General features: G+C 44.5%; 1 protein-coding gene across 1 annotated transcript in view; it reads right to left on the bottom strand.

Moving 5' to 3' along the window:
* Positions 1-3,232: 3,232 nt before the first annotated feature.
* The window catches only part of PAPPA2 (pappalysin 2), a 300,507-nt gene continuing 287,323 nt past the window's right edge, over positions 3,233-16,416 (bottom strand). Inside the window, exons 21-22 of the mRNA XM_068538389.1 lie at positions 5,823-5,921; positions 3,233-3,650 (exon numbers count right to left, since the gene is read on the bottom strand). Of these exons, the coding sequence (XP_068394490.1) occupies positions 3,576-3,650; positions 5,823-5,921 (174 nt within the window). The 3' untranslated portion in view covers positions 3,233-3,575. The remainder of the gene's footprint in view (positions 3,651-5,822; positions 5,922-16,416) is intronic.

The raw sequence follows: 16,416 nt of genomic DNA, 5'->3' as shown, positions 1-16,416 counted from the left end.
CCATTTCTGCCTGTCAAGCTCGTATGCATCCTTCATGGACAATCTTTCAAATACTCCCTGCCTGTGGCATCCAGAGGTGACGCTACTGCCTCTGGACTGTAAATGATTCTTGCATTTTATTCCTACAACTCATGAGGCACTTGACATGACTACTGTGTACTCTGCTTTTGTATATGTCATCTCTTCTTGTGAACTTTCATGTTTATCTTCCTTATGCATACCATTTACTTAATAAATAGTTTTTAAGTGACTGAAAAGAATCATCAGTCAATCAACGATGGAGGTCCAGACCTGAAACGAGCAAATGAAAAGCAATTTGGAAGTGATGCAATGATTTAAACGAAGAATAAGACACCGAAGACACTTCCCATTTTGTGTGCTGATTTTTTAATGAACATTTTATAATCTTACAAAATAACTGGCTGTAGCTGTTTAACGTTACAATACAGTAGATAGCTCCTTTCACTGTGTTCCCAATCAAGCCAGCCCCTTGGGGTGCTAACTGACACACTCAATAGTGATCTCACAGAGGAGAGGACATGCCAAATCCAATGCCTTGTGATGGGGGGAAGGAAAAGAGAGAATCAAGAAGAGCTCTTTCCTTTCATGTACAAGTTTGCCAGCTGACCATTCTCCTCACTCTGCCCTCTCATCTCTCTGGTTGGAAACTGTCACACTAATCATCAGAGTCATCCAGCCCTAGGCAACCTGGACCCCAGAGCTCCTAGTTACTGGGAAAAAGAAGAAGCAGAGAAGTGATTTTGGAACAAGGAAACAAATGGAAGAGCCTCTGGGAGAGGCCCTCTGTGGCCCCATGTACGGGGAAGAGCAGCAGAATGCAGACCACCACATGGAGTGAGTGTGAGTTGAGATCCACTGGGGATTTGTGACCGTGGTGTCTTAGAGCTTCAACTTTATTAGTGACCTGAGGAGCTCGAAGCGCTAGGCTCCAGGGACAAAGGCTGGAAGAACCTGCCATCTGCGAATGGCCAGGGCTGACTTGGGCTGGGCAGCCTGTAGCCTGAAAGGCTTTCCACACCCCCCCAGAACCCTCCTCTCACCTTCCCAGGGTAGTGATGGAGTGCAGATGTTGCCAACAGAGAATGAAATATTTTAAAATGAAGTACGAAAGAGAAATGTTCTCACTGTAACTCCTGAGGGAAGACTGAGCCCAGATCCACGCTGGCATGAACCACAGGCTCCGTATTCCTGGGGCTTGGGGTGGGAGGGGGTGGGGGGGTGGATGTAGCCTTCCTGAGCTGGGCGATGCCCAGGATAACTCTCAAGCTCAGACATGGCAGGATTCCCCTGCACGGAGTTTGACACGCTTCAAGAAATTTGGATAACAAATCTTACAACTGTTTTAGAATGAAGAATCTAAACTTTTCTACTGTCCTTTCCATATTGAAGCCTATCAGAATCCCAGAAATAAATATTCTCTTCTTGGGGGCGCTAAATGTGAACCCAGATAAGGAACAGTAGGTATCTAGGCTATTGTTTCCATTACGGCTGGAAATACAGAGAACAAGAGTATTTTGGATGGGCAGACTCTGGTCTTTCCCTTCCCCAGTGACCTTGCCACCCTCATTTCAGATCCCCACAGATAAATATGTGTAATCCCCTTCTCCTTTTTATTCCATTCCAGAATGTTGTTCTTCCCTACGTGAAGTCTGGCTCAAGATAGTGGGGGAAGTATTTCTTCTTTCTATTGACATTTGCACAGCCATTGCTTTCAGGGTTGATGGGAAGAATAGAAAACTGTGGTCAGAGCCAAAGAGCAGGTGATCCAGGGAGACCAAGGCTACCCTTGAACTTTTGCCTGTTCTTCCCTTCCTGAGATGATAAACTGGGGTGTTGAACAAGAAACTAGCTCCTTACTTTCTTTCTCCAAGGCCTAATCCATAAATCATCACTAAAAAACAACTGCAATAGACCACATGCAAAATTCGTCAGCCCAGGACGTAAATAGAGGCAGGTTAACGTGGTCATTTCACGTACAGTCCATCTATTGAGCAAGAAAGGGTGACAACGACAAAATGGACCCTAAATAGTTGAAATTCTTCTCTCTCCCCACAGAGTGTCACCCTTGCTCCATGTTATTTTCATAGCTTGCTCAAAGTGCTCTCTCTGGGACACAGATTTGACGCATCACACTTGAATAGAATTTACCTCCGAGTCTGCATTGTTCTAAAAGATCCCCTTTGGTCTGCTGTGGAGACTCGGAACAAGGCTGAGTCTCCTTGACTCAATTCATCCTCCAGCCCTGGGCTCTGATTTACCCTGACTTCTCCCCTGTCTATGGCCTCCCTCGGCTCCTCCAAACCTGCCTGTTCTTCAGTTTCCTCCACCTTTCCCCAATGTCATTTCCATGACATTTTTCCCCCAGAAAGTCAACAATAGGTCATGTGGCTGTGAATTGTGGCCAGGCTTGGAGACTTAGAAAAAGGGAGACCACAGGCCAAGTATGAGGAATGCGTGAGTTCCTGTAATCCTGGTGATGGGAGAGTGAGCCTACGTACAGACTTGTTGACTGAGTGACTGGATGAGAGCCACGCTTGGAACAGGCACCTGTGGAAGTGCAGAAAATCCTGGGCCTCACCAACTGCAACGAAGAGTTCCAAGAACTGAAGAGAATGTCTTCTTTTTGGATGGATACTCAAGAACCATAGTCTAGTTTTCCTGGACCCATCACCAATGGATAACCCCACCCACCTTTCCATACCTTTTAGTATTATCATTCCAAGCCCCCATCTCCTCAAACTGGGCTCAGCTCCCAGTTCATAAAAAGATGATTAGCTGACATGTGATAATCAGAAACTCCATCTAATCTCTCTCTTTTCTTCCCCAGTTCCCTCTCAACCTGCCAATCCCTAGGAATAGAAAGATGGCAGAAGAACTTGTCTTTCGGTCCTCAAACCCTCAGCATTCATTTTGGACGTGAACTTCACAGCAGCATGTGTGGAACAATGGATAATTTTTAGCTTAGTAGACAGCAAAAAATATAATATATATAATATATTTATATCATTATGTTTAAATACTTATAAAGAATTAATAACTAACCTCATTATTACTAAGGGAGACTACACAAAGAAAGGGAGAGAGCCAGTTTAGATTAGACGAGCCCTGAAAGATGGCCATCCATTCAAAATGGGTATTAGCAGAGTGTCCCTGGCAACTTCTCTTCTAGTATTTTGGTATTGGTTTACAAGTTGGGTGGGGCTGAATAGTTGGCAGGGTGCAGAGTGGGGGGCAGGGCAAGAGTTGAGGATGGGATTTGATAGAATATAAATGGGGAAGGAGGGTCCTTGTATATATATCATATTTCTCTTTCCACTTTAAATCAACTGCCTCTTTGAAGAAATGTTTGCCTGTGATTCTTCCTTACTTGGGCTACTTGATGCAATAGTTGGCACCTATAAACGTCCTCTTGCATTTCTTATAGGATCCTTCATGTTCTTCTTCCTTCCTTCATTTCATGACCTTTCTTCTTCATTCATCCTTTGTTTCCTTTTGTGGAGGCCTCTGATTCTTACTGCCTCCAGGGCAGTGGAAGGAGGGGCTTGATCCCACAGTTACAGATTTTCTTCCGCCTTGGGGTCTCGGCAGGTGCATTCATCCAGATCACAGTCAGCAGCAAATGGAATGACCTAGGAGAAATCAAAGAGAAGTTGAAATCACTCATTTTTGCACCAAGCATCACACTTTCAACTAGCTTTTGCTTTTTTTCTCACTTGGTCCCAGAGGAAGTGTGGGATTGCATGTTAGTATCACAGAATTGAAATTAACACTCAGTTCTTTCACTTACACACCATGTCTCCTTAGGCAAGGTAAACCTTCCTTGCTTCACTTTCTTTATATATAAAGTGGGAGGACAACAGCAACTACCCAAGAGGGTGTTAGTGTGGTTTAAACAAGATGATGGATATGAAACACACATTTCCAGGCATCTCTAATATCTGTTACTACTACTTCTAATATTACCACTAATGTTCAAAACTACTGCTGTTAATGTTTTTGCTGTTATTATCAAGCTTCAAAAAATCTTTGTAAAGTAGGTAAGATGAATGTTAGTATTTTCTTCTTACAGGGAAGGTCAAGAGAGGTAGGGTGACTTAACTCAAGGTCATGACACTACTATCTGGAAAACCAAGGCTCTATTACCTAGCTCTATGTCTTCTACTTTTTTGATGTTCTTGGGGCCATAGAATCATCTCTTCTATCTTCATAAGCTTGAGGTTTTGCCCTTCTTGAACCCAGGATATACTTTGGCTTGGTGAAACGATGCATCTCTCTACCCATTGTTTGTGGCTGGATTGCCTTCCTGCTATGTAATTATCCCTCCGCCAGGTCAGAGATGGTCCAGCAAAAGTTTCTCTCTTCCTGCTTGCACTGCTACCAACAGATAATCATACTTTTTGAGTGTCCATAATTAGCTTCAGAGAGAATTGGGCATTCAGGAGACATGATGTAAAAGTGGCAAAGATTCTGCTCTTTGGGCATGGATAGTCAAATGAAACAACAATAGATCAGCATATTATTTAATAGTCCAAGTACACTGAAGAGATAGGCTGGGTGACTGGGCAAGTGGGCTGGAGAACGGGTGGTGGGGTTTGAGGAAATTTCCCAGCATATTTTCACATATGAATTAAATGTAATTTAGGAGTCGACAGGGGTGAAAGGCTTTTTCAATCCTGATTCATGTGTATACTGGCTACAGGCACCAAAATCCATTAAAGAAAAACCCTAGATCTGCTGAGGGTGAGATGGAGATGGGGAGAGAACTGATTGCTTTCTTCCAAAGTGGTTATGCCTTCCTGAGTAGAAATGGGATCCTTGACCAGTTACTTTCTTCAAGTGAGACCAGGAACTAGTTGGCATGATGTCTGACCTGCAATCCAAGCTCTTGATCTGTTTCTCATGGTTTGGGATTTGCTGGTTTTTAGAGCAAAAGAGGGCCAGATTGAACAGTGATACAATAAGTCCCTGAGCTCTCTGCACTACATAAGTTAATTCATGTCAGTGGTGAGAACAATGCCTGGCACAGAGTGAGCCATCAGTAAATATTAGCTATTAGGAGGAGTGTTCAGGTCTGTGTAGAGGTGATCATGCAGACGTGACTTTATTGTGGAGACACATAACAAGGAAGGAAACGTTCTTGTGTATTTCTGATTCATCAAATCGGCCAACTAGCGTCAGATATCTTTGGAGCGCTTGGGTTTTCAACCATATTATTCCGAATTTTCAGCCTATTCAATCTTATAGGCTTAGCTTAAGCGTATCTTCTATTTTAATAGAGTCCAGAGCAACAGGATAAAAGGCATCAAGAAAAGGACCACTGCTCAGGATACAGCGGGGGCGGGGGGGGGGTGCTCCAGGTAGCTGCTCAACATACACCTGCAATATGCTTGTAATACACTTTACAGGATTATTCATTTAGCTGTGAAGTTTAATAATAAGTGGATACCACTTCATGGATAATCCTGCCTCTCCAAGGAGTGGAAGCCATTACTCCCTACCTACAGAAACTTTTCCTGGACAATGATAAGCAGGTGGGAGTCTGAGTAGCAGAAGCATGGCTTTTCTCTAGCAGTTACAGGACTGACAATGAGAGACTAGTGTTTTCTAACAACCTATCCTAAAATTACTATCCTTAATCCTGTCACTGTAGAAGCTCCAATGTTTGTTCATTATCATTCCCTCTTCTTGACTGTTGAAGAAAAACAAATTATGATGCACCACGAAGGAGAGCTAGCCAAAGCTCCTGCCTCTATTCCTGGAGCTGCTACCCTCTCCTCCCACTCCCAGGTGCCCTCACTTACCTTCTTGGAGGAGAGAGTGGAAGAGCAGCAGTCTCCCCCATCATAGTGGCAGTAGGCCCGGTTGTTGATGGTATCACACCAACCATCTGCTTGGAAAGGCTGGTAAGGAGGTAGCAAGTCAGGGTCTAAGTACAACTTCACTCTGCTTCACCCTATTCTCCCACTCATCCCGCCCCCAACATAATCCATGGAACTCGAGACATTATTTATTTATTTATTTTATTTATGGCTGTGTTGGGTCTTCGTTTCTGTGCGAGGGCTTTCTCTAGTTGTGGCAAGCGGGGGCCACTCTTCATCGCGGTGCACGGGCCTCTCACTATTGCGGCCTCTCTTGTTGCGGAGCACAGGCTCCAGACGCGCAGGCTCAGTAGTTGTGGCTCATGGGCCCAGTTGCTCCGCGGCATGTGGGATCTTCCCAGACCAGGGCTCGAACCCGTGTCCCCTGCATTGGCAGGCAGATTCTCAACCACTGCACCACCAGGGAAGCCCTCGAGACATTATTATGCGAGAGCACCAAAGGGGCAGGGTAAAAATTGACCTAACATTCTCAAGAAGTTGAAAAGTCTCAAGATAAGACCATTGGATCTAAGGAATTGTCAAATTTCACAACCAGTGTCTGCTCCTGGCCTACTCTAGGGACCAGGCTGGTTCATTTAATTCCTTGATCAACTTTTTCACCTTCTCGTAATAGTAGGTCTTCATATCATTAGGTAGGTTACAAAATATTTTCACACATGTTAACTCTGTTGATCATCAGGAAAACCTGTGCATCAGGCAGGTTTGGCTTTAAAAGTCCCATTTTATCAGTGAGGAAATGGGGATAAATAGAGATGACAAAAATTACTCCAGGTCACACAGCTAGGTCAAGCAGAGTTTAGGATTAGAAGTCATGTGTCTTGATTTTTTGCTGCTTCTCACAGATTAAGGACCATAACCTCCATCTCTTCTGGTACTTGTACTTAGAGACCCCAATAGTCCTGGGTTGCTATAGACTCAAATGATGTTTGTCCAGAATGCAGTGGTCCTAGGGTTTGGGACACCAGTGCTGGAACACAAATCATCCCACATGTACAGCTACTTCATGCACAGCAGCTAGACACAGGGTTAGAGCAGAGGAAGCCAAACGGTTTCCATCTACTCCTGTTACTGCTGCAAGTTAACAGGAACCAAAATGGGAAAGGGGCCCAGGCCAAACCAGAGTTAGTGGAGTGTTTCACCCCGAAAGGGAATGTATGATAAGAACAGCAACAAGCGGTTAAAAAAATAGCTCAGCAGCCCAACGCATTGTTTCTCTAGAACCACTCTCAGAGGGAAACAGTGTCCCACGGCATCCTGGAGGGTGCACCAGCCCAGCCAGCCCACCTACTCAATCACACTAGCTGCTCCCCATCCTGAGTGGATACCCAATTGCGAAGCCTCAGGAAGCATCTCGTAGTCAAGCTCTTTGGGCCACAGGACAGTCAGTAGACTCTTGAGTCCTGAGGCCACCTTCCAGTTCACATATTCAAATCACTTTCTCTTCCCCCACCCTCCTTAAATGTCAAATAGAAGGACTGTTCCCTATTTCACTCTGCTTTGATGAGATAGATCACTAAAGTAAAAAATGGCCATTAAGGGACTTCCCTGGTGGCGCAGTGGTTAAGGATCCGCCTGCCAATGCAGGGGACACGGGTTTGAGCCCTGGTCCGGGAAGATCCCACATGCCACGGAGCAACTAAGCCCGTGAGCCACAACTACTGAGCCTGCGCTCTAGAGCCCACGAGCCACAACTACCGAGCCCATGCGCCACAACTACTGAAGCCCACGCGCCTAGAGCCCGTGCTCCGCAACAAAAGAAACCACCGCAATGAGAAGCCCGTGCACCACAACGAAGAGTAGCCCCCGCTCACCGCAACTAAAGAAAACCCGCGCACAGCAACGAAGACCCGACGCAGCCAAAAATAAATAAATAAATACAAATTTTTTTTTTAATGGCCATTAAATAATTTTCAGCAATTGAGTTACATCAGAATGAGCTCATCCAAGTTATTTCTTCAATGTTTTGATTTATTCTATGGGGTCCTGAGGTCACTTGAACATCATTCCAGATGTATACCAGTTTGTGAACCTCTGAGAAGCTGCTACTTGTGGGGTGGAACTCAACAGCTGTCACACAGCTGCACGGCAATGTCAGTTGAGAGCAGGAAGTGAAAATGAATTCTGTTCTCAACACACGCCTCACTGGGATAAAAGACAAAGATTTCGAGATGAGCATTTGTCTTTAACACTGGAGCCAGTTACTCTGGCTCTGGAGAACTTGGAATAACTATATAATCATAACTTGAATCTACAATTGCAGCCAAATAGGAGTCAAAATACAACTAGCTGCATCATTAACACCTATAGATGCCCTTGGGTTCTCCTGGGAGGACCAGATACATCCACTGAAATTCCCCCAGAATTTTCTTTTTCCAGTGTTTGGAGTATATTTTCCTCATTTAACACTGCATCTGTTACTTTTCCTCCAACCCTGACTGACTCATTGGCAAAACTTAATCTGTTTCTTCTTTCTTTTTCATGTAATCGTCTATAAAAATCCAAAGAGCACCCAAAATACTTCTCCTACATATAAAAGTATGGTCTTCAATATGGAGGATTAAAGGGAGATCTAAAGAAGATCTTCCTTTTCATAAGAACAACTTAGACATTTGAATGGATTAATAAAAGATCCTGGGAATCTTTCTTTCCAACCTCTTCCCCAAGGATGGCTTCTCATCTCAAGAGTATTAGGGAAGGTATGTTGAAAAGATCAGAAATTGTCTAGGTGACCTTCTCTAGAGCTCACTAGACTTCGATGGCTATATCCTGGACATGATTTCTAGAATGTTCTTAAAGGGTCATCTGGGAAGAGAAGGGAATTTATAAAAAGGAGCATAAATACAGAGAAAAGGTTGGAAAGACACAAGTATTTAATTTACTATATACCTATTAGAATTAATTGCTCCTCCCCTAACCTGCCAAAAATAACTACTCCACCCTAAACAAACAGAGTCTCCTATGGCAACATGTGCCTGGAAGCTTGACAGCTTGAGTCCAAAGTTACAATGGAAAAAATAGGAAGGGAAAAATGACTAATCGATCCAAAGTTTTTAAAGTATCTGAAGACTGGACTAGATTGGGGGACGCAAATCTCAATAATTGAAAGGTGTCTGACTTGGGACATCACTCCTCCCCACAGGAAACTTCCCCAAGGAATGGTACAAGACTTGGCTTCTCTGCACAATGTGTCCATAGGTGAATTTTTCACTACCCATACATGCACCTCATTTTCCTGTAACATCAGAAAATGAAGTGTTCCAACTAAGTGAGTTTTTCAAGTACCTAAAGCTTATTTCTTTAAGAGCCACTTTTTAATTTTCATTTTAACTGTTTTCACAAAAGAAAAAAACCTGTATAAAATTCCTGTTTCCCTGCCTTTTAATAACTTATAGAATACAAAGTCATTAACATGAATATTTTTCCTTTTTACTTATAAGGAGGCTCTTTGCATTGGGCTATTTATCCCTTTACTAAATGAGCCTCCTTACACACACACACACACACACACACACACACACACACACACACACACACACACCCTCATGGGTCAAGCTTTGTAGAATTATACCTAAAGTGAATACTTAAATCTGAGAGAGAGGCTAGGTTGCTCTTCTTATGATGTATGAGCTTGATGATACCTATTTTAGTTGTTATAGGAAGGCTTTTCTTGCCAACTGGCTATGTTCCAGGCAGCTGAGGTGGCCATATGAATGGAAGTGCGTAAGTGATGAAATACAAAGAGGAAAGGTTGTCAGTCTATCCTATCCATATGACTTTACTTCTCAGAAGTAAGATAATTTCTCCTTTATATTATCTGGTGATATTTTCTGTTTAAATTGTTCTGGGGAGTTGGGTATAGGAATGGTAGCTCTGTCTGTTGCCTATGGATGTAGTCATTTATTCAATCACTCAACATTTATTCCTCACCTATTTGTACCAGGCATTGTTATGAGGGTACAGAGAGAAATAAAACATGGCTCCAGTCCTCAAGAGAACCCCCCACTTGCAATTATAGCTTATGATGACGAGTGCTAGCATAGCAATGCAGATAGAAGTACCTAGTCCAGATTTGGGGTGGGTGGGGACGCGGAAAGGATGACATGAGCTTTCAGGGGCTGGCTTTGCTACATCTAGCCCACATGAAAAAGAGTTTAGCACTGGATGATTCAGAGGGGTAGAGGGGCCTGAGAAAACTGTGCAAGTGAAAGAAGAGGGTAAAAATAGAGAGGCAGGTTGTCCCAGACTGCTCATCACAGAGCCCACTGTCAGGAAGAGTTCCATAAACTTTGACTGATTGGCTGATAGTACCCCTATTATGTGAATTAGATTAAGAACATTTTTCTTCTACAGCTTGCAACAGAACCCATGAGCACACTGATGTTCTAGAAAGGTTAGTTTTGGGCTGCAGACCTTCTGCTCTACTAACATCAAGATTGAGATATCAGCCCAAAGTGATTATATCCCTATAGGTAAAGCATGGGACAGAAGCCCGATAAGTAATCTTCAGGAGTGTGTTAAGTAAGACAGAAGACGCTAATCACATTTTTGTATAATGCCTAACACTGTTTTCTTTCTCCTACATCATCTCCCATCAAAACCTTCTCATTATGTGAATGACAAATCAGACCCACACCCATTTCTTCATATTGATTAGGCTACATCAGGCCAAAAGAAGCCATCTTCCAAGGCAGCTGTGGTGCCACACCCAGTGAAGTCCATGCAGCAGATGGAAGTTCTCTGGCTCTCCAGTGAATGGTGACCTCCAGCCTCGTTCTTTCAGCCCTTGGATCTGCCCATGTGTCCACTGCTTCACCTGCGAATCTCAGGGGCAAAATTCAGAGGTCTTTGAGGCCCTTCAGGGACTCTTGATGACCAGAACATTAGTTGCTTTCTTTTTTTTTTAAGGACCATAGATGCATAAAATTCAAAGGCCAGATGGATTCTTGAATAATATTTAGTACAAAACTCTCATTTTACAAATGATGAAATGGCCCCTTAAAACAGTGAAATGTCTTGTTTGCAAGGCTAGTTGTAACAATCCTGGGAACATAGCCCAAATTTCTTGATTCTCGATGTTCTTTCTGCTAAACCATGCTACCACTATCTGATTATTTCATTAACCTTTTAATTTATGGGGAATGCAGAGTAACAAATTCCTTTGGCACCTCTATAAAAAGGGCTTAGGTGCAGAAACATTAATAATGAAGTGAACCCAGCGATCCAATATAGAAACAGAGAAAGGGTCATATATATAATCTCAATTCCCCTAGACACCCCACAACTTCACTTCTGTTTTTCTCAGTTGCAGGTTAAACGTTTACCCAAATAGGCTACCTGGTACTGTAGTTCCTTCTGATCTTGGGGCTCGGTTGGCCCATATCTTCCTAGAGGCTGATTTTGCCAGGAGGAAGCAGCACTGTGCTCCATTCCCATCAGCAGATGCCTGCAACCCAGAAGCATTTATTTCTGGGCCCTAGAATGCTAAAGCCAGGCATTTTCTGCTCACTGCAGTCATCTGAGGAAAAGAGGAAATGGAGTTGTTCCACTCATCCCGTGTTCATCCCTTGGGGTGGGAGGGTGCCAGTGATCTCACATTTGTGGGTTTGCAACAATCTTCTTGGAAAATGTAAAATTAAAAGCGACAGATACCCTGAGGTGGGTTGTGCAGGAAGAATTTCTTAGATTCAAGCTCCTCTGGAAAATCTCATCTGGCTTCCTAGACCCAGAGAGTTCTCCTTGCCTGTGTACTATGGTATGTTTTATCCATATATGCATTATAGGACTTAACATTCAGAATGTATTTTCAAGGGCTCAGAGTCTAATCCCCTTCAGTCCCAGCTACTAGTTCAGTGCCTGATGCACAGTAGGTTCTCAAGAAATAAATAACTATGATGGTGGCTAAATACATTTTTTTTTTTAGCATACTTTATAACCAGATCCCTCCTTTTCATTAGTCCTCTCCTACTTGGTGCAGAGTATTGGTATACATTTATTTCTGAGTGGGAAGAAATAGTAGAATACACCATCTAAAGTTCTCCTATTAACAAGCTAAAAATGTTGAATAAATTTATCAATATCATCTCAGTTCTACAGGTGGTATAATAAGAAAAGAATGGAAATTGCCAGGGGCTAACAGCAAAAAGAAGCTGAAAACCAGAGCAGAAAGAAGACAGTGAAACTGTGGCTGTCCTAGGAATGTTTGCAAACACTATCTGTAATCAAGTTGTTGGGTTTTAACAGCTGATCGGGAATCGGGGCCCAGGTCTTGGGGCTTTGCAAGGTGGAGATCTTTTAAGTGACTCTGTTAGAATTTTAATAAGATAAAATGTGAGGACTGATATGGAATGACATATGGTATGGTGATGTTGCACAGGTAGCTTGGCTCACTTGGAAACTAGGAGATTTTCTCCTGCCTACCAGCCCTGAGGTCTCCATGGTTCAATCCAGGCCTTGGCAAAGTCACTAGTCACTAACACATTAAAGACATGCTGGGTTACCAGTTAACAGCTGAAACTGCAAAGAGTACCTCCTTGAAGGCCAAGAGTCTACTCTTCAAACAATAGATAAGCAAGACATAATTGAAAGGAAAGCAATGAAGATACACATTCTGTTGGATGGGCAGAGGGAAACAGCCCCATGTGGTGGCCCCTAGAGAGGGGTCAGTACTCAGGTCTACTCTTGTGGTCTATTGTGCTTTACTGGTCCATGTGAGATCATGTAGCTTCTGAACGATTTTCACAGAAGAAAAAACCTTTATAAAATTCCTGTTTCCCTGCCTTTTAATAACTTATAGAATACAAAGTCATTAACATGAATATTTTTCCTTTTTACTTATAAGGAGGCTCTTTGCATTGGGCTATTTACCCCTTTACTAAATGAGCCTCCTTCAACACACACACACACACACACACACACACACACACACCCTCATGGGTCAAGCTTTGGAGAATTATACCTAAAGTGAATACCTAACTCTGAGAGAGAGGATGGGCTGCTCTTATGATGGGTTCTCTTCTTACCCTCAAAAAAGGAAGAGCAAATGGGGACCTTTACAGGGTTGGAAAGAGAAGCCTGATTATAATCACCAGCTTATCTCTATCTGACACCAAAACCAAAGCATAGTCTTAGAACAGTAATAGCCAAGTAGTGCAAAAACGAATCTCTTCTGAGAGAAACAGAATGCACTGAGAACGGAAAAAGAAAAGCAAACAAAATAAGGTCAAATGACTTCTTTCACCTGCAATAATTTTATCTGCAGCAAGGTACCCAAAGCTTAGCAGCTCCTGCCCAGGAAGATGCTCAAGGCTGTACAGTATGGTGATTCAGAGTGTGAGGTATGGTGTGAGATAAACCTACGCCCAGGTCCCAGCTTTGCTCCTTACCAACTATTGGAGCCTGAGTGAGTTACTGTGCTTTAAGCTGCGGTATCCTCATTCGTAAAATAGGAATAACACCTATTCAGAGGGTTGCTGTCAAGAAAAAAATGAGTGAATGGAGGTGAAATACTTAGCCCCGTACCTGGCCCACAGTAAGTACTCAATGAATCCTAGTTTTATGAAGGCGGCAGGAATGTACCATTGCTTTGTGCCAGTGTGGGTTGGTGTCTGAATTCCCTCCAGAGAGACTCTGGTCAGAAAGATGTCAAGATTCTGCCACCCGTACTTTAGAGTCAAAGCGTGGATGCTCTCATCCCTGACAGCCTCCTGTTCCCTTCACTCTCACCATAAATGCACCCATCTGAGTCATGGAAGAGAGTCGGGTGACAAGGGGAAATGGGTCTGGGACTTATAAAAATAGAGTGGGAAAGGCCTGACTGGCTTCTGGAAACCAGGGCTCTCCTCCAAACCATAGTGGTGACTCAGGTGTCTCAGCCTCTGAAAAACCCCAAACCGTCACAGACACCTCTTCCCTGATGGGCACCACAGGAAAACAGGAAGGTGAGACGACTCTCTGCGACTTACTTTTCAGCCAAAAATTACCTCCTAGCAGCTCCTTCCATTTAGCTGCAAAAAAAGACCCGGCGCCGCAGACTCCCCACCTCACTTACAAACACACACGACCAGCTTCCCCACGCGGCCCCTCCTCTTGGCCCCAAACGGCCCTGGCGCTTCTTCTCATCCACGCCCGGGGGGGATGTCAGGGCCCCGATGGTGAATTTGGGGCAGCAGGGTATTCAGGTAGAGTCTGCACTTATCTGTGCCAGAAAGACACGGGCTCCAAGTCAGAGCTCTGTTTCTCACGAGAGACACGAGGAGAGAACATCTCCCCAGGGTTCTTGTCACACTCTCTCAGGGGGCTTAACAAAACGACAAAGCCCTCCTGCAAATTTGTGATCTGCCCCTTGGTTGATAAACGTTACTGTGTAGAACCACTGCTGCTGATGGGACAGTGTCCTGTGCTGTGGGCCCTTTTGTCCCTCCACCTTTTTTTTTTTTTTTTTAACATCTTTATTGGAGTATAATTGCTTTACAATGGTGTGTTAGTTTCTGCCTTATAACAAAGTGAATCAGTTATACATATACATATGTTCCCGTATGTCTTCCCTCTTGCGTCTCCCTCCCTCCCACCCTCCCTATCCCACCCCTCTAGGTGGTCACAAAGCACTGAGCTGATCTCCCTGTGCTATGCGGCTGCTTCCCACTAGCTATCTGTTTTACATTTGGTAGTGTATATATGTCCATGCCACTCTCTCACTTTGTCACAGCTTACCCTTCCCCCTCCCCATATCCTCAAGTCCATTCTCTAGTAGGTCTGTGTCTTTATTCCCATCTCACCCCTAGGTTCTTCATGACCTTTTTTTTTTTTTTTTTCTCTTAGATTCCATATATTTGTGTTAGCATACAGTATTTGTTTTTCTCTTTCTGACTTACTTCACTCTGTAGGACAGACTCTAGGTCCATCCACCTCACTACAAATAACTCAAAACTAAACATAGAATTACCATATGACCCAGCAATCCCACTACTGGGCCTATACCCTGAGAAAACCATAATTCAAAAAGAGTCATGTACCACAATGTTCATTGCAGCTCTATTTACAATAGCCAGGACATGGAAGCAACCTAAGTGTCCATCGACAGATGAATGGATGAAGAAGATGTGGCACATCTCCCTCCACCTTTTACCAAAACTGTCTGAGGCTGTGAGAGCGCCCTGTACTCCACTCTCTGCCACCACCTTAACTCCCTCCTCAGATCCCATAATCACTCACAAGGTCACTGCCTGCCCCTCGGCATCAACCCCCAGCTCCATGTCCTAAACAAAATGCCTCCAAACCTTTTCTCTCCTCCTGCATCGGTCTCACTCCTGCCTCTCATGCTTTCCCTTTTCTCTGGAGCAGCTGATCCTGCACAGTCAGCTAGGTCAGATTGGATGCCAGTGATTTCCAGTCCTTTGCTGTTAAATTGGGATTTCATGGCAGCTCCACCCTCCTCCTTCTTGAACCACACAGCAATGCTTCTCAAGACACGGCAGCCATCCTCCAGGTGACCTAATGGCTGTGCTGGGGCTCCCAGTGGGAGCTGACGATGACACACCCTCAGAACCCATTTTTGTCTCCATCGCAAGGCTGGCGGACCCGTTAATTCTCATGATTTTGCTTGTCTTGTTTTCATGGTGGGAGGGGCGCTACAGGTGGCCTGCAAACTCTCCTGACAGTCCTGCTACACGGCATTTGGCTGTCTTCTTTAAAAGAGGAATAAATTAACAATTGTTTGTGCGGGGGAATTTCCTGCCTTGGCTCCAGATAATTGGAGCCAGCCTACTGTGGTTCAAGGTCAGAGGTAGAAACGTTGAACACAAGAGGTCTGAACTGTGCAAGGACTACGGGGCAGAGACACTTCCGGTTTGTCTCCTTTTCCACTCCTGTTTCCTTCCATCAGCAGTAAGGCCCCTACGTCAGCACAACACCTAACACACCACACTAGCTGCTTCGTGAATATCTGGTGAGACACGTGCCGAATCGACTTTGTAAGCTAAGAAGGCAGAATGGTTTTTGCTTTCTACTCCTCTGGCCTTTCCTCCAAGATAAGGTACCTTTCCTCTGTCTGGCTCCCCTAGCCTCCCCAGATAGCTGTTCTCACTATCAATGACTCTCTCTAAAACATCACCTGAGATAGCTCGGCACGGCCTTCCGGGGAGAGGTTCACTAACCGCAGACTCTCACGGAACCAAACTGCAAGCGTCAGAAGAAGGAAGCTGAGAGCAGAATGTCGGCCGCTGCAGGTGCCTTGCTGAGCAGGTGGGACCTTCCCCATGGCCGCCAGGCACCTCTGGAGGTGGTCCCTCACCCGTGCCTCCTCTCTGGGCCTCTGCCAGCTGCGGTGCCAGCACCAGACCCCTCATGATCGGGACATGGAGCCATATAGGCTCTGTTCAAGAGCTCACAAAGCTCTGGGAGGCGAAGGAGGTGAAAGCGCGAGGGAACGCGCAGAAGTCAGAGGTGGAGGACCTGCAGCTGGGAGACGGGGACGGGAGAGCATGGGAGTCCTGGGAGAAGGCCCAGGGCGGACGGTTGG

Source organism: Eschrichtius robustus, chromosome 3, assembly GCF_028021215.1.
Source record: "Eschrichtius robustus isolate mEscRob2 chromosome 3, mEscRob2.pri, whole genome shotgun sequence".
NCBI classification, from domain to species: domain Eukaryota; kingdom Metazoa; phylum Chordata; class Mammalia; order Artiodactyla; family Eschrichtiidae; genus Eschrichtius; species Eschrichtius robustus.
The sequence above is the reverse complement of the archived record's forward strand: the minus strand, read 5'-3'. Positions and strand labels throughout refer to the sequence as shown.